General features: G+C 51.5%; 1 protein-coding gene across 2 annotated transcripts in view; it reads right to left on the bottom strand.

The window, feature by feature from the left end:
• ASTN1 (astrotactin 1) overlaps positions 1 to 18001 on the bottom strand; it is a 244898-nt gene that overhangs the window by 105068 nt on the left and 121829 nt on the right. The window contains exons 3-7 of one of the 2 annotated variants that reach the window (XM_016154373.2): positions 15165 to 15558; positions 13582 to 13728; positions 12033 to 12140; positions 7651 to 7800; positions 6484 to 6675 (exon numbers count right to left, since the gene is read on the bottom strand). In XM_016154373.2, coding sequence (XP_016009859.1) covers positions 6484 to 6675; positions 7651 to 7800; positions 12033 to 12140; positions 13582 to 13728; positions 15165 to 15558 — 991 coding nt within the window. The remainder of the gene's footprint in view (positions 1 to 6483; positions 6676 to 7650; positions 7801 to 12032; positions 12141 to 13581; positions 13729 to 15164; positions 15559 to 18001) is intronic. The other variant, XM_016154374.2, reaches the window with a different exon arrangement.

The following is an 18001-nucleotide window of genomic DNA, read 5'->3' as shown; positions in this document are numbered from 1 at the left end:
CCTCTTTCCATAGCGGGTTTGCATAACATTTTTCTGATTTATGAGTAAATCCAAGACCCCCGCGAGACTGAGAAACGTTGCTCTACTTAGCATGCATCTTGAAGAAAACCATTGCCGCTTCCTTACATTAATACTTCGCCTTACGATGCTATGCATCCCTGCGCCACTGAGTCCAGTTCCCCTAAAGCACACATGGTAACACTTTCACTGGCTGATAAATTAATTTGTAGGGTGTGACTGACTGAAATTTGTCAAGAACAAAGGTGTCATGCGCTAAGGAGACAAGGGGCATACAGTTTCTTTATCTCCTTCGCAAGAGACGCTTAGAAAGGATATAAATAGAATAATAGCGTTGAATGCTATTTTCTCCTTCCAAAGACAAAAACCAATACGAATGAAGTGAAGGGGCCTCACAGTTATGAGGGACCAGAATGCGTGGGCTCTGGGCAGAGCGTCTTTTATAGGATTCCAGCTCAACTATTCATTTCGAGATTGACCTGTAAGCCGCTGTCTATCAGGGCTCACGCAAGGTAACACTCATTTCCTTTCCCCACACCTGCTCAAGGTACTGAGGCATGAGTGAAAATGAGTAACCTCTTATTTGTGGGGAATCCACAGAGAGTATCAGAAGACTGGTATTTTGTCTCCTTTATGGCAAATTCAGGCTTCCGCATGGGCTAGGTTCACAATAGGCTCGAATTAACTGTGTTGATGGTGCTGAGCTGTATCTAGGGATGGTCAGGGAGCTGCGTCAAACACAGAAAAACACAGCTCGAAATTAGGGAGTTGGTGATAATGCTTTCAGCTGAAGGCCGTTTCTACTAATTCCAAAAAAATCCATGGACTCCAGACTATAAGCAATGCAAGGTGAGAATGAGGTTAGATTCCCCTCCACCCCCGCCACCCACATGAGTAGGCCTTTTATAAATACTGTGTAATGGAAAATAACTGAATTAATTAGTTTGCCCCAAATTTACAGATAGCACCACCAGCACCTTGCCCCAAGATGCACATATCTAAGCCAGTTAGTGGGTCCAGGGCCCAGCTATGCTTCTCCCTGAAGGAGGTCATTTCCCAGTTGTCCTGGTGGATATCAGGCAAGACACGATAAACAGGACGTAACTTCAAGAGGTGGTCAAACAGTTACTCTCTCAGAATGGCCTTGGCTGGATGCCTCACCTAGAATTAAGGGTTGACAAAAAAAGTCCTTCCTCCACATTTGATATCTAGTTACCACAAAACACGTAAACATGAGTGCGGGAACAACTCAGAGTTCAAGCAGAGCCTGATTTTCCTAATACTGCCAATACCTACGATTTGTAGCTCACATTTACCTTTCTCAAATTGCCTTCGGAGTCATTATCTCCTTATGAGATTTCCATCATTCATTACTATGTGGGGACACAGCGCTTTTCTCCGTACACTGTCATATGCAGCTCAAAGTCGGAGCAACAGAAAAATTTTCAAACATATCAGGCAAGAGTTTAAGGATATCCAAAATTTGCCTAGCAAATGATCCTCATTTCCGGAACCCACCAAACTTTCCTATTCCGTATTCTTCCTCAAAACCAGTTTGGCCAGCTATATTGAAAGGAGTTCAGACTTGATGAGGCAAGTTGCTATGGCAACCCACTGCTAAATCTTGACTTTAAGAGGGGTTTCGTGCAAGCACAAGCTCTGACTGTTAGCTGTGAATTTTAAAGACCCCACAAGGGTGTTGGATGCCCTCCTAAGCTAGAAGTGTTACAGTCTCTGCATCTGCTGTGACAGATGGCGGGGAACGCACGATGTGCTGACTCGGTGGCAGTGTTCACAGGGTCCGACGGAAAGATGTGTCACGGCCACGGGAAAGTGCCCAACCTGGGAGGACCGTGCCCTGCAGGAGGTGCTCGCAGGCGACCACACTGCCAGACCGGGAGCCCCCTGAGAGGCGACCCACGTGTGGCCTGAAGATGGCCACGCTGCTTCGTGTTCGGTGCCCTGAAGGCAAATGCCTGGAGAAACCTCGGATGAGGGACAGCGCGTTCGGTCATTCCCCATCCTACCGACAAAAGACCGAGGCAGAGGCCGCGTGGAAGGATGAAAGAAAGACCTTGGAGCTATGGCTCCTCAGACGTGACTGGGCTCAGTGCGAGTTTTCTGTGAGGGAAATACAGATCAAGGCCAAAGGCCCCGAGTCACCTCTCTCCTTCAGGTGACTGCTGGCTTTCATTAAACGCAATCGGGAGCATTTCATCTTAAAAGAGAAATCTTTGCAAGACATCTGGCCTTGAGTAATATCTAATTGCCTTGTCTGCTCCCTCTTGGAGACATCAGGCCAAAGGCAGGCCCAGAGCAGAACAGCCCCACGTGGCTCTGGAAGAGCAGACGGAGGAAAATATCACAAAAGACCATCACCCCGAAGGAAGGTGCTTTAATCAAGCCATGAAACAGAGTTTGGGATGAGTGGACAATCCAGGTGGCAGGGACAAAATGGGAACTGTGCTGCCCTGACAAATGGTGTCCGAAAAGCGAGGGACAGCTAGAGAGAGAGAGAGAGGCCGTGGTTCAGAGTGAGGAAGGAGGAGGAGAGCTAGATCGAGTCTGGAAAACTGGCCCAGTGTCCCTCACCAGGGTTTACGTATCTCTGCGCAGTTGGGACCAGCTTGTGGAAAGATCCGGGACAAAAGGGATTTCGGCAAACATTTTGGATGGTGATTAGAACTCGATTGAGCTGGAAGCCCCTGCTCCTTGCAGACCTGTAATGCCTTCGTATCTTGAAAATGGAATGAGGGTCTGTGGCCAAGATTGATGGGGGCTGTGAAATTAAGCAGGTGTGTGAAGCCTCCACAGCTGCCCGCATGGCAGAACAAAGGCCAGGGACAGAGTGGAAAGAGAAGTCGCCAAAGACAGTTAGTCTGTGCTGCCATCAGAAAAACAACCAACAGATGCACAACCATGATGAAATTCTCAGAAAGTACAGGAAAAGTCGAGCCCTGGCTGGATTCAGCCAGGCACTAAGCTTTACAACAACCTCAGTGGTTTGCTGTTAGTCCAGCTTGACCAGAGACACCCCTAAGGCCCCAGACCTGGGGCGGGGGTGGGGGAGGGAGGTGCGGTCTGGGAGAGAATGTCAGTGTGCAGTTGGCGAAGGGCTTCTAGGCACAGAGCTAAGACCTGTATGTACATTACGTCCCGCCCAATAGCATGTGCTAGAACGTAAAAGGGAGGCTGGAATGGAAAAGGGATCGGCAAGGTGCCTTCAGCCCAGGTTCTTCCATGGCCTCCTGACACGTCTTCAGAAAGTCTACGTAACCACCCTCTATCATTTGGGCTGGAGCCATATAAAGGGTCACTTAACAATGCTTGCGCTTTATCATTTTTTCCTTCCCTGGTATAATACTTTTCTATAGGTGCCATAAAAAAATACCACCAACTTGGTGGTTTAACTCAACATAAATTTATCATCTTATACTCTGTAAGTCAGAAGTCTGACCAGAGTTAAGCTGGCTAAAATCAAGGTGTCTGTGTTCCCTTCTGGAGGCTTGAGGAGAGCATCTGCCCCTTTACCTTTCCCACCTTTAGAGGCTGCCGGCAACCCTCGGTCCGCGCCCCCTCCCTCCACCTTCAAAGCCAGCAATGGCGGAGGAGTCCTCCTCATATCACATCGCTCTGGCCTCCTCCTCTTCCACCCACTTCCCCTTTCAAGGACCCTTGTGATTACGTTAGCCCGTCTGGTTGATCCAGGACACTCTCGTTATTTTAAAGCCAGTTCTTTAGCAAACTTAATCCATCTGCAACTTTAATTGGTCTTTTCCCTGTAACAGAACACATTCATGGGTTCTGCAAATTAGGACAATGGTATCTGTGGGAGCCCCTTATTCTGCCTGCCACACCTGGTAATCTGGACCACTGTGCGGCTGATGAGTAAACATGTGCTTAACTTTGCAATACTCTGGAAGGGTGCCTGGGACAAACGCCAGGCACTAGAAGTGGCTCCTTCGCAGTGGCTGCTGGTTTGTGTGTTTGTTTGTGTGTATGTGAAGAAGTATTCACGTGTACTTGCACAGTTCCACACATCCACATGGGCAGGCCCCTCAGCATGGCTGGGAAGGCACATGTCCCAACACCATGACATTTCCAAGCGAGTTAGCTGGAGAATGGCAAAAATAACGTCAACTTGACTTGCAGCCAATTCCCACACTCAACTCTTTGGAGAAAGACTCTAGGATGGAGTGTGGGAGGCGATAAAGTGTCTTACTGATGAGCGTGTGGGATGACCACATCATCCCATGTGCAGAAAGAAGCAGGGCAGGAAGGGGGTGGGTTTCCAATTCCAGCATTAATGAAAACAAAAGTCTCTGCAGCATCGTTTCTCAGCTGCTACCCCGAAATGAAGATGTTGCACCTCGGTTCTGTTGTGGGGTTTGAGGTCTTATTTCTACTCTCCCCTCCACGGCTTTCCAGTTACAAATCCATTAATCATCACAGATACTGGGAAGCCGCTAGCAAGGGAGGAGCTTGCCAAGGTCATTATCAGCAAGGATTGGGAATGAGACATCTGGGAGGGACTGAGATCGTGATGGAGGCCTCACTGCAGACAAGCTCAGTAACTGGTGGTTGCTTAAACAGTTTCGAATGATGAATCCATTGGATCTGACATGTCTGGGGACATGAAATGATCCTTTATAATCTCACTTCTGCTCTGATCTCACGATGGAGAGAACACAGACTCTGCCCAGGGTAGCCATGAGGTTTTGGCCAAGTCGTGTAACTGCTAGGGGAATTTAACACTAATGTAAAGTAAGAAGGCAGGTTATTCCTAAAACCCCTCCTCCAAGCTGAAAACACCGGTCCCTTCTTTCCACATGTAATGAAACGGGCTTCCTGTTCCTTAAAACCACGGAAGACACTTTCAAGGCCCTCTGGGGAGCACCGTTTTCTCGGAAGCGAGTTTACCAACAGAGATTGTACCCGAGTCTCATAATCCAAGTCAGCGGGGGACCAGAGACTAGCTCAGTCGCATGGAGAGGGCCCACCTCTGAGATGAGCTCTTTTTTTCCCTTTCTCCCGGGAACACTGGATTTGGGGCCCATCTGTTTGGTTTGGTGTTTGCCTGACAGCGTGGGAGGAGCAGCAAGTGAGCGCATCAGATGTTTAAAATGCTGTACTTTCCCCTCCATCTGGGGGCCTAGAAGCTCTGCGATGGGCCCACGTTAAAAAAAAAAAAAACAAAAACAAAACTTTTAGACCTAAGAAGGTGAACTTCTGATGATGCAGTGACCTGCTGCTCCCCCAAAGAGATACAGTAATGGACTATGACAGAAGTAAGGGCCAGGTCTCTTGGATTCGACCTCCACTAATATCCTGCACCCCAGCGTGTGTGTGTGTGTGTGTGTGTGTGTGTGTGTGTGCACGCGCGTGCATGTGTTGAGGGGCTGTGCATGAGGTGCAGACAGCTGGGGGACTTGGCCTCTGGCTCCAGCAACATTTCACTTCAAGGTGTTCGACGTCACTAACATCGCCCTCCTTTGGTCTAAGGCACCGGGCTGCCTCGCTGAGAGAGAGAGCTATCCATGGTACTGAAGCTACTGGCAAGAGAATTTTCTGAAGACTGCCGGAGAGGAACCCCTCTAAATGAAAGTGTACAGCCACCTGGAATGAGGGGTACCCCTGGGAACACTGGAGCTGAAGGAGCACTGAGAGCACCCCAGTGTATGCTGTGTCTGAGATCGGACCTTCTCTCAGGGAAGCCCTAGCCCCATTTGGTAATCTAACAGCCTGAAATATATCTATACCATTTGGCCCAGGAATCTCTCTTCTAAGATTTATCTGAAGAAAGTGGCTCATCAAACATGCCCTGCATTTATGTGGAAAGATATTCATTTTAGTGGTATTTGTAAAAATTAAAAATTTCAAGCATCCTAAATGTCAAATAACGGGAATTATTTAAATGAGCTATAATATACACATACAATGGAATACCAAATGGGCATTAAAATTATGTTAGTGAGGATTATTTAATAGTTCTGGAAAACCCTCATAATAGAATAAGTAAAAAAGTAAAATCAAGAAAACTCTACTTGCAAGCCTGATAAAATCATGCATAGATAGAAGATCGGAAGGGAAGACATTAAAATTTCTAAATGCTTTCTGCACAAGACAGAATTCTAGATGATTACTATTTTCTTCAGTGAGCTTTTCTAGATTTTCTAAATTTTCTACAAGAAATATGCATAAAAAGTCTAGCCCCGGTAGTTGATATCCCGACGGGATGGCAAATGGGGCGCAGAGGTCGTCTAAACTAACCCATCTGTGGCGGGGCTACTGCTTTCAAGGCTTCTGCCAGAAGACGACCCCACATTTTGCACCGACAATGCTCAGGGGCCCCAGCATGCTGGCGGCGTGCACGGCCCAGGTCCCCCATCGCAATGTGACAATCGGGAGGGATGGCTCGGGGAGGGTTCAAGGGGGATTGCAAGAGGCACGAACTCTGACAGTTACCCGCTGCCCGGTGCTCCTGCCTACCAGTTTCGGGGTCGCATTGGTGTTCACAGGGGTCCAGGAGCCGCCGGGCACAGAGGTCCATGGCCCAGGGCCCGCTGGAGTTCTGCTGGGAGAAGAGCACCACCTGGGCCGGGTTCAGCCAGTCGCTGGCATCCAGCTGGCTCCCCTCCAGCAAGATGAAGCGGCTCCCTGCAGGGGGCGAGAGAGGGGGCATGTGCCCGTGTACACACGTGTGCATGCTCACCTGCGTGTGAGCACACACACACGTCCCTGAAGATGGGGTAAGGGATGCTCGCAGGTTAGTCCCAACCCAAGATCATTTCTCCTACCGGTCTCAGCCTATCATGAGCCCCCAAGAAAGGTATCTGCACATGGAGGCTTGGTCACCCCTTAGACCTCTGCCTTGCCTCATCTCATCTCTACCAGGTGGACCTAAGGGACGCGGGGACAGAGCAGCATGGCAATGGCCATGGCACAGCGCCATGTGACCCAGCCATAGGTGCTGGCTCTCATCCAAGGACCAGGAGCTGCTGCCTTTCTTCTCTTGCTGTGAAATCACAGGCCCCCTAACGCTGTGGACAGTGTCTACCTGTTTTCAGCCTTACAGCAACCCAGGGGAGACACTAACATGTCAGCTAGGGGCTCTCGGGGCCTACATTAGTCCTTCATTACATCGGGGTCCCCCAGGGTGAGAGTAAGTTCTTGCTATGGGGTTCTAGGTTTATAGCAAGTTAGTGCAATTAGTATCTCTGACCCGGGTATATCAAGCAGAAGCATGGCTGATCCTTAAACACTTCTGCTGCTCTCTGAGCTTTTCCCCTCTCAAAGGCTATGAGGGTCTGGGTGTCTACCTCCCCGTATCCAGTGTGGTCTGTGTTTCTCTATGAAGACAGGGGCTTGGTGACAAACAAACAATTGGGAAATGAGAGCTGGCCAGAGAAGAGGAAGGGATCTGTTCAGCTTTTTTTAAAATTTTTTCTTTGTTAAATCTGTTTTCTGATTTCATCTGTGGACAATCCAATTTTGTCCTAAGCCCTACTAGGTTCCCTTTTCCCTCACTTATCATAATGGGTAGCCGCGGCCCCTGGCCTTCTCTCCATCTTCCTTGCCCAACCCGAGACCTCTCTCTTTGGGGAGGAAGTCGCATCTCAGCAGCGGGCTCACCATCGGCGATCAGGTGCTCGGGGACGTGCAGGGTGATTTTGACGACGAGAGGGCAGCTGACATGAGAGGAGTACACGAGGCCGATCACGCAGCTGGTGAGGCTGATCAGCGTCAAGGTGGTCTTATTCACGGGACTGCGTGGGGAGCCCACTGCAAAGAAAGACAAAGCGAGACGGCGGCGCTGAAAATCATGGCAGGGAGAGCCCAGCTTGGCCTTTTGCTGCCCAACCAGCAAACAGGGCAGACACTTGGCAAACCTCGTCCAGACGGGAAACGAGCACCACTACATGACCTCGGTGACCTCCGTCCTCGTGGAACACCACATCATTGGGCAGAGTCAGAGGGGGCCTGACTAACAGATGGCCCCTGGGGTCATCAACGGTGAGCGGTGCGCAAGCCCTGTGCAGCCTCCACGGGCCGGGCCCACCAGGAGAACCAAGGAGGAGGAAGTCCCCCCTCGACTCGCTTGGCTGTGCCGCCGCCTCTTGATGTTGGCGGCAGGAATAGGAATGTTCCGGCCCCACGTCGGAAGCCCCCAAACTTCCCATCGCTTTTCACAGAGGCCACGCCCACAAACCAGCTCCTCCCCTCCTGGGCTCACACCGGGTCTCCCCAGGAACTGCCGGGGCTCAACGAGCCTGCACCCACTCTACGGTAGGGCCTGGGAGGAGGAACAGGAGAGGAGAGTGCTTGGTGTGAGGAGAGGGTGTTTTTGGACCAGGAGGCTCTCCCCAGGCCCACAGTGACCGGCTGAGGTCATACAAGGAAACTCGGTGAGAAAATCTGGCCGGGGAATAAGGAACACCCCCAGGTAGGTAGGAACAGGGTTAGGAAGCGAGCGTTGTCTAGTGCGTTTTCGTTTGTTTTTGGTTTTAGGGGAGAGGATTTCACATAAATGCAGAACAGATGTGGGAAAGTAAGAAAGCAAGGTAAGTTGCCCACAAAATGTGGGTCCTTTGGAATTTTCTTAGGGTCTTACGTTAATATTTATTATTGATAAAAATAAAAGGCATTTATTATGTCAGAGCACGTGCCAAGCGTTTTTACAAATATTTTTTAGATTTTTTAAAATATTTACTTTCTTACCATAAATCTATGAGGCTGCACAGTAACTACCCACTTTACAGGTAAGGAAAGGTGGTCGGAAGAGATGAGCCTCATGGTGGTAACTAACAAGTACGGAGTGTGATTACGTGTCAGGTGCCAGCGCCCAGGGTTTTGTGGCCCGTGTCATCTGAGGACGACCACAATCTGCCCAGGCAGCTCCCGCTGGGGGACAGCGCGGTACAGAGGCCACTAGGCGGGTCTGGGGTCAGGCCGCTGCTAAGGGGCTGGGATCTAGACACGAGTCCGGCTGAGACCAGGGCCCCGAGACCGCCCCATCTTTGGGCCCAGGGGAGCCTTGGGAACTGCTGCTCGCAGGAGCACAGGGAAGGTTTTGGGTCGGTGGCAGCGCATGCGCCCTGAGGGCGGGGTCCAGGGCTGGGAGGGGGACTCCTGCACTGTGGGCGGCCTCCGGACCCTCGGTCCCTTGCTCCCTGGAGATGGGCCGCCCGTGTTGGCACCCTTCCAGCAGGCAGTCCGCTTCCCTACACTACAGATTTCTACGCCGGCCCAGCCCAGGCCCGAGCAGCAGCTCCGCCACCAGAATGTCCCTCGGGTGCTCACGGGCAAATCCAAAACCGGACTCTGCACCCTGCTTCGAACCTGCTCCCGCTCCTCTTTCCGTGGTTTGGCAAATAGCACTGTCACCCCCTCTGCACCCCCGATGCCAGGAAATCACTGAAGTGTTGGGTCCGTGTTCGCCGGTCAAGGCCACGCACTTCCTCCTGATCGTCTGCACTCACTCCCTCGGCGGACCGGACGCCTGCACCACAGGCTTCGTTCCAATAGATTATTTACCGCTTTCTGACTCGACCATTATCACTGCTGTCTCTGTGACTCTGCACATATTATTTCCTCCTCCACAGAATGCCATTTTGTCACCTTGTCAGCCGGGTAGACACCTACTCTTCGCGTCTCGGCTCAAACAATGTCTCCCTGTGAACACTTCCCCGAAACCTTAAGGAGCGGATCCTCGCTCGTGCCTCGCTAGCCCCTTGGCCCTTGGCGCGCCCTGCTGTGACAGCTCGTCACTCGGTGTTGTCACCGCTCGCAGGCCCTCGCCGCTGCTCTCCTGGGGCTGCAATACCTCGCTGAGCATCCTCTTGTCTCTCTAGTTCTTCTGCATCATCAGCCCGTCATCCAGCCTCCCTGCCCAGCTGCAAAACTTCCAGGGGCTCCCTGCGACCTACGGAGCTGGGTACACAGTTAGTAACATGGCGCGTGTAGGGTCCTTCGGTAGTGAGCCCGTTTTCCAGCCCTGTCCCTACTATCTACCCCGTGTGCCTATATATTTAATGTCCCGGATTGCGGCTGCCATATTGAACTACTTTTACTCCCTGTTCTTTTTTTGTGCCTTCAAGGCTTTTTGTATGCTATCTTCCACTGCTAGAATGCCCTTACCCTAGACTTTCCTCTTTCAATAAATTCTTTATATTGTATGTAACCCAGATCTAATTATTTTCTCCTTTTTCTGCCTTCTATTGCTGCCAGGTAGAATTAACTGTTCTCTCTTCTGAATGTATATTTTATTTTATTTTATTTTATTTATATCATTAAATTAAGTCTTATCATTATGCCATGTTTTCATGTTTCTACCACCTATTGCAAAGCCCGACCCATGGCAGGTGAGTTATGAAATTTCTTGCTGGCTTGATTGATGTATCCAGTTCAATTCAACAAACACTTACGAGCATCTATTATAGGCAAAATCCTCCACTAGGCACTTTGGAAAAATACATTAGACATGCCCATCCCTAAGAAGCTTACAGTCTAGTTAATAGCAATAAACAGTTGATGTACTGGGAGAGCTTGGTATTTAAAAGAAGCAGTTTTATGCTGCAAAGAAACTCATTCTAATTCATTACTATGGACTGTCTTAGACGGGCTTTTATTAAAGCAGAACACACACCCCGCTTGGCGTGGTTTGGCTTGGGTAAGCCTAAGTTGACTATTTGTTGTAGGTAAACACGTCACGAGGATCAGAGGGTCCACATTCTCACCTCGGCGATGCTGGGGCATCAGACATTAAGCATCCCAGAGCCCCATGGTCTCTTACGGAAAATGGTGTGAAGAAGTTTTGTACTGAGAGCAGTAAAGCCGCGGAAACTGGAACTGAGGAATTAAATTCCCAGTCTCTGGAGAGAATGCCTTTGGTAGGGGAAAAACCCAAGCGGAGGTCAGAGAGGCCCAGAATGCAGGTGCCTTTTGTGGGGCTCTGGGTGATTAATGGTTGAGGAAAAGGCCATTGAGTATAACACCATGTGATGTTACTCAAATATCCTGCCTTGCATCTCAAGGGGCCCCTGTCCAAAGCTCTCTAACACGCAGTGCTGTAGAACCCTGCGGCTGCCCTGCGGAGAATCCTAACAGCAACGACAGCAGGGCTTCCACAGTGCTTTGCCGGTCACCAAAAAGCCCGCTTCAATATAACTGGACCCAGACGGTAGCCCTGCGTGTGAGCTGTTGCTAATCCGTTTAATATGTGAGGAAACTGAGGCTCAGAGAACCTGTCGTCCTCATCCAGTACCTCGCAGCATGTAAGTGGTGAAGCTGATGGGAGCTTGAACCTGCGCCAGCCATGACGGTGGCACCGGCAAGTCCCGGCAAGTAGCAGCCACCACTGCAGTTGCCGCACCTGAACATCAGGTGGAGCGGCACAGGCGCGGGGTGGCTGCAGGGAGAGGCGACGCCGCCAGAGCCGAGGAGGAGGAACGCACCGACCCAGGGCCCGCCAGGGGACGGGAGGGGGCTTGCAGGCTTGGGCCCTGGTGGTTCTGTGAGGAGGGGATTAGAGGTCACGTGCCACACACGCGCCTCTCAGGCCCTAGATTGTTCCTCGGTTGCCCCGGCGCCAGTCCCTGCCCCGCACAATCCCAAGGCCAGTGCTGCCGGGGAGGCAAGGGTTCACATCCTCCCCACCTTTCCATACACAACACACTTTATCAACTTTATTTCCTGTATGTAAAGAGCAAAATGTGACTCCTGAGGCTCCCAGAAGGAATTGAGAGTCTTCTGACCAAGAAATAGCCTTTCAAACAACTTGGAAATCTGTTTGAGAGCGCCATTATCCGGGAGAGATGATTCTCCGAAACTTCCCACTCTGGGCTCTTCTTTCTTCCTCGGGAGCTAACCACGCCAATTGCGGCTCGAGAATCCTCCCCGCAGAAACTGGCTTTGGTCCACGGAGCCCCCAGCCTGACCCGGCTCCTCTGCAGCTCCCTGCCTTCTCCTCCCCAGAGCCCCGTTCACCCCACTGCACCCCCTCGCACCCTTCCTACCTCTACTGCGCCTCCGGCTCCGCGAGGGGTCAGTGTAGAAGGTCAGCTGGGGGTCGTTTTCTGCCTCTGGGCCGGAATCCCCTTCAGGGTTCAGGAAGGCGGAACCGGCTGTAATGAGCAGGAAGGTGGCAAAGACAACATCTTCAGTCTCGTCTTCGCGACACCAACTCATCGGGGCGAGTTCAAGGGCAAAATCAATCAAAATGAAAGCGGGCTGGCTGATGATCTGGGAGGAGCAGCCACGGGGCTGGAGCTTCCTGATACCCAGATTGACCGGAGAAGCTCACCTTTATATGACAGCGATCACTAGAGCCCAACCTCCACCCAGCCCGTGTGCTCCTGAGGAGCCACCTGTCAGGGAGGACCTTCCTGGATGGTGGCTGGAAAAGGAAGAGAGGGAAACTCCCCTCATTCCGGGTCACGATTCTGGTTGATGTGAAACTGGAATTATGTCTTACGGGGCGTATGTCTCTATGTCTTAATGTCTGTAAGATATTGATTTGTCTGGTTCTCTAATTAACATATGTTCAATGTGAAAGAGAGAGAAAATAAAAAAATACACAAAAATGTATAAGTGGAACAATGCTGATGTCCTCTAAATCTTTCAAATCAGAGAAAAAAACATTTGATGTATATATTCTCTCCCTTTTTCTGATACAAAAACAGGTAAACGTTTTTTAATCTCCCCCTTAAAAATGGCATTTGGCTGCATCTTCTACTTTATAACTTCATTTTTTCCCCCCATTTAATAAATGGGCCGGCAACTTTCCACATTAACCCTTTCCCTGTTTAGGTAAAAAAAAGTGCAGCTCTCCACCAGCGTTTGGTTAACATCATGCGTAGGAACACGACGTTTTCTAGGATTTGACATTTTCAGTCATTGAACTACTAAAAACAGAATGCTATAAACGGAATGATGTCATTCGTTTCCAAGGACTTGAAATACTAGAGCGATGCGAATGCAACATGGAAAGCAAGACATCTCGCGGCGAATTCGGGGGGTCAGGTTAGGACCGCCACCCGCGAGTGTCTCGTGGTGAACACTGCAGCCACGGGCGCCGCCAGCGAGAGTTCTCAAGGCGAACGGGAAAGAGGCTGACAGGCACAGACCTGCATTACCATGAGCGGCGGCATGGCAAGCTGCCGGATGGCAGGCAGACGTGCAGGCAGTTAGCCGATTTCCTATTGACGGACACTGAAGCTCTTTCCAATTTTTCTCTCTTTTAAACGACACGCCAAACGGCCTTTTAAACACATCTTTGCACATTTGTCCAATCGTTTCCTGAAGATAAATTCTTGTTGATGAAATTACCTGGTCATAAGGTTTCTATACTTAAGGGTTTTTTGTTTGTTTTTGTTTTGTTTTGCTTTTTGTTTGTTTGTTTGTTTTGATAAATAACACTTATAAGGCCTCCAGAAATACTGTGCCAAAACACACCCCCTCTGGCCACGCATGAGACTGGGGGTGGTGGCTGCTAAGGACCCTGCCTCTGCCGATAGTGAGGAACCCTCCCCACCTCCCCCGAGCCCTCGCGACAGACGCGGGCACCTCTTGCTTTGTTGTTGATCCGCTTCCTCTGGCTGCTGGAGGTGTGGGAGAGCAGAGTGGCCTGCTGGTGGTTGGCGTCCACAGGGCTGGTGGCGATGATGTTATCTTTGTACTTGTTCATCAGCGACAGCTTGGCATTGTCACTCCCTGCGTAAGAAAAAGTCGAGGCAAAAACTTTGAGAGAGAAAAGGTCAAAAGAAAGTGAGAGCAAGGAAATCTGCACAAACCAAGCAAACGGAGTTTCATAAGGAACCTTTAGAAGAAGTGAGAGGTTGGCAGAGACTGAAGTACTTGGGTTTCTGGGGTACCACAAAGTTATGAGCGCGGCGAAGTCAGCGTGATTACACTTGAAAATCCAATTCAGCTAATTCTGTGTGGACAGGGTCGCCACATGCGGCTCTCAGGCTACATGCGGACTAAAGAGTTCTTTCTTTTGGTCAGCAAAGAGTTTTACATGAATTTGAACTTGAGAGCATCAGGCAGAACATGCCCTTTCCCTCTCGCCTGGTCTGCGCCAGTCCCCGCCACCTGACGTCCGGCTGGCTCACCTTTGAGCTGTCTGCCTGCTCCCTGATCGCATCTCAGTTTGTAACCCCTGAGTATCACGTGGCTACTTGGTGGGCTTCGCACGGCACTGTGCCGGGGGCTATGGGAATATGGGGTAGGGAGGCCGTGTCCCCTATCCTCAAGGGGTTCCCGGATGGTAATCTTAGTAGGAAGTGGCCGTTCACACGGACGCTCTTCTAGATAACAGGCCGCGTGGAGACCTCTGTGATGCGTGCTTTCCCTCTTCTCACGCCCTGCTCAAAGTCCATAGCCATGTTCAGTACCCAAGTGTCTTCTTCAAAGCTAATCGAGCAGTTCTTTGAAGGACCGTTGCCTTGGGTTTTTTATCTATGGGGAGTTGATTATTTATAGAAGTGTGCATGTGTGTGTGCACACACACACGTGCGTGTGTGTGTGTTGGGGGGGGAGAGGGAGAGGTGAGCTACCATTAAAGGAAAGCACAGTTGTTTCCTCTGAAGCGTTTGAGGCCAGACAGCATAATCGCCTTCCTTCATTTTCACTGAAAAAGTGTGTCCCTTGCAAAGACCATGGAGGCACAAGCAAGACAGCTCAGCTCAGCGACCCCTCGGCCCCGCCTGGGCCAAAGTCTCCAGAGTCATAGGACAGAAAGGGTGCCTCCACCCCTTCCACGTCAGGGGAAGATTAAATTGCCCAAACAAGCATGCCAGATTCCAAACGGTCACACATGCACGACGATCCTCCTGCTCCCTTATTTCCCCGAGGATGCCTCCCTGTTTACAAAAAGAGGCTCGGACTCACATTTGCATTGGATGTGAAATTACCTGCTTCCAGTGCAAAGTGCAAGCAGAGAGGGGACCCCGCGGTTCTGCTCACCCCGCCTGTTCTACTCATTTCCTGTACTAGAAACAGCTCCCACCCTCTCACGGAAAAGCTCACGCTCCTTGCCCACCCGGGAAAGGCCACTGGTACGTCCCGCTCTGCGTGACCGCCGGCCGCCAAGTTAGGAGGCAGCTGTTCCCTTCCCTGCCCCGCTCGCCAAGGCCCCGAGCACGCACCTGGGGTGAGGTCCATCCCCGCCTTCTCGTTGCAGCCCTGCAGGGAGTCGAGGGTGCGCGTGACCTGGCTGGCGAAGTCCTCCCCTCCGTTCATGCACTCGCGCTGCAGGTGGTGGCGCAGGTCGGTGATGTCGTACTCGTAGCCGTCCAGGATGGGCGTCTCGCGGATGCTCAGGGTGCCGCTGGCGTTGTGGCCCTGCGCGCGGGCGTTGCGCAGGCTCTCGCGGCCGTGCCCGCCGATCAGCACCGAGGGGATGTAGTGGATCTCGTTGGCCGCCTCGGCGCTGGCGCTCTTCTGCGGCTGCGGGACCCGGCGGCGTTTGCACCACCGCCGGCGTGTGTACAGGATCATCACCAGGCACAGGATGGACAGCAGCAGGGCGATCATGCCACCCTGGGAAGAGAGCACAGCAGGGGGGGGCTGGGGTGGGCGTGCGGCGCTCGTCCCGCGAGGAGGCACCGGCCCTCCGCCGCCACCGCCTGTCGCCCGCGCGCGCTCATTCAGGTGACCAGCGCTACTCAGCAGCAAAGGGACCGTCTACTGTGGTCTGTGCTGAGATGAAAGGGACAGGGAACTGGGTTGACCAGTGTGTCATTTCGAGGGGCCACGGTTGCTTCTGCCTTGGCAGACGATTCGGAAGAGAAAGTCTTTGTGGTTGTTCGTGTGTCATTTCAGGTGCAGAAATAAAGGAGAGGGTTGGTTTAAGGCAAGTCTGCTCCATGGAAAGCTACTTTCGGCCAATTTTTAGCAGCAGATGGCATCTGGTTTCTTCCTCTCTCACATCTTAAAATCAATTATGTATAGATTCTAACTCTGGCTCTACCAATGATCGGCGAGTCCTCTAAATCAGCCATCTCTGGCTCCTCATCTGGGTGATGGAGAAGATCCCACCCACCCACGCAAGTGGCTTCGGGGCTAAGTCAGGTAACTACGGAAAATGCCACACAGAGTATAGCGCAGGGCATCAAGGCTGTCCTCGGCCTCTGCTTAAACATCTCCATGGCTGTGACCGCCCCAGCAGGGGAAAACCACGGACCAACCCACAGAGACGTCTACACCCAGCAGAGTTTACACCCAGGCGTGCTGAGGAATCTCGCCACTCGCCACGACTTGTGGGTCACTACTGCCTTGGGGACAGCTTTTTTCCCATCCACGCAGTCCTGAGTGATGCTTCCATCCCTGCCACGTTTGAGGGAGGAGATGGGGAGACACATGTCCTCGACTCAGGCTGGCAGAGACTTTTCTTCTGGACTCTCTCGGGCTCCAAGGCCATTCTCTGAAGCCTTCGCTTAAAACCCCAGGCAACACTCAGGTTGTCAGGGGTGAGGATGCCATGCTTGGCGGGGCTGAACGCCTCCCTGGACACCCACGTGGCGGGGCTGGGAGAGACGGCCTCGCCAGCCCCTGGATGCACAGCCCTCCGCGGACATAAATCTCCCATGCACGACCTGTGTTCACTCCCTTTATTTTGGTCAATATCCCTCCAAACCTATTTCATTAGGCGGGGGTGTGTCAAATGGTTCTTCTCGCAATCTTGGGCTTCAATCACTGCCACCCCATCCTACAAGCTAGAGATGAAAACCCTCTGTGAATTCCCAGGAGCCACCCGCACGAGGCTGGGTCAAGACTGTCCCCTCAAACTCATTAAAGGGGACTTTTTTCAAGTCTCATAATAATTCTGTCTTGGATTTATAAAGTTCCTCTCCCTGTAAATCTTCCCATTTATCTTTCCGCTCCCAACACCACCATGAATAAAGGAGCATACGCACGCGCGCGCACACACACACAAGATGCTGCCGCTTTCAAATGGGCTGCACAGAGGAGCTGAGACAATAAGCAACAGAGTCAGCTGCCAAGGGACAGGTCACGTCCGGTGGCTTGTTGGGGACATACACTGGCCTCTAGGTTTTCAAATTTTTCTTTTATCTGGAGAACTCTTTCTCCTGGTGACATCTCTCTGCAAGCACAGGGAACGTGTAGCTACGAAGCTGCTCAGGTTTCAGCCAGGGCGAGAGTCCAGAGCCCAGCGTTCGGGGTCCTGGCCAACTGCCACTTCCCCTGCCATCCGTCGTCTGTCTGGCAGCCCTACGGGCATGCACACAGGGCCCTTGGGGCGGCTTGGGACGGGGCCGTAACCGAGCCCCGCACTGGCTGGTGGGGAGTGAATGCTCGAGCCCAACCTGACCGCTTGTCGGCAGACCCTGTATCTCAGAGTGAGACCCGCTCCCCTTTCCCCAAACCGAGACTCCAACAACAGGTAATTAAGCCACAGAAAGAATCACTTCCCAAGTGAGAAAGGCCGTCAGACGTTGAATCAGGCTCGTGAAAGCGAGAGGTGATTTTGTTCCCCACAGAGCCGTGCGGGGAGCATGTACAGCCGTCTCTGAGGAACGGTCTGACCGCCGTCTTTCCTGCTCACACGGAGGTTTTCAGGCACCCCATCCACCCTCCCCCCTCATGCTCCTTTCACATGGTCACTGCGGGGTTATGATAAGAACCAGGCCATAGGTCCTTCGTCCACGTTATGCAGGAACAGAATGGGAACAGTTGTCCGCGACGCGGCTTTGCTGTGTATGTATCCGTCAGGCATTGGTTCTGAACGACCTAGAAGTGTAACTCTAAGAGGTTGACTTAAACTGTTCTACTATTTCGCATTTCCCCATTCTACATTTGAAAACACTAAGGAACAAAGGTAAAAAAATAAATAAATAAAATAAAATGTGCCCAAGGTCACACAGCACATGATTAGGGCTGAAATGGGAACAAAATGACTCTCACTTCAGAGCCTATGCTCTAAAGCACAAGTCACCCCAAATGAGCTTTGCTCACTGGGGAC

Source organism: Rousettus aegyptiacus, unplaced genomic scaffold (genome assembly GCF_014176215.1).
Source record: "Rousettus aegyptiacus isolate mRouAeg1 unplaced genomic scaffold, mRouAeg1.p scaffold_m13_p_17, whole genome shotgun sequence".
Classification (NCBI taxonomy): Eukaryota; Metazoa; Chordata; class Mammalia; order Chiroptera; family Pteropodidae; genus Rousettus; species Rousettus aegyptiacus.
Note: the sequence above shows the minus strand (reverse complement) of the source record. Positions and strands in the feature narration are given on the sequence as shown.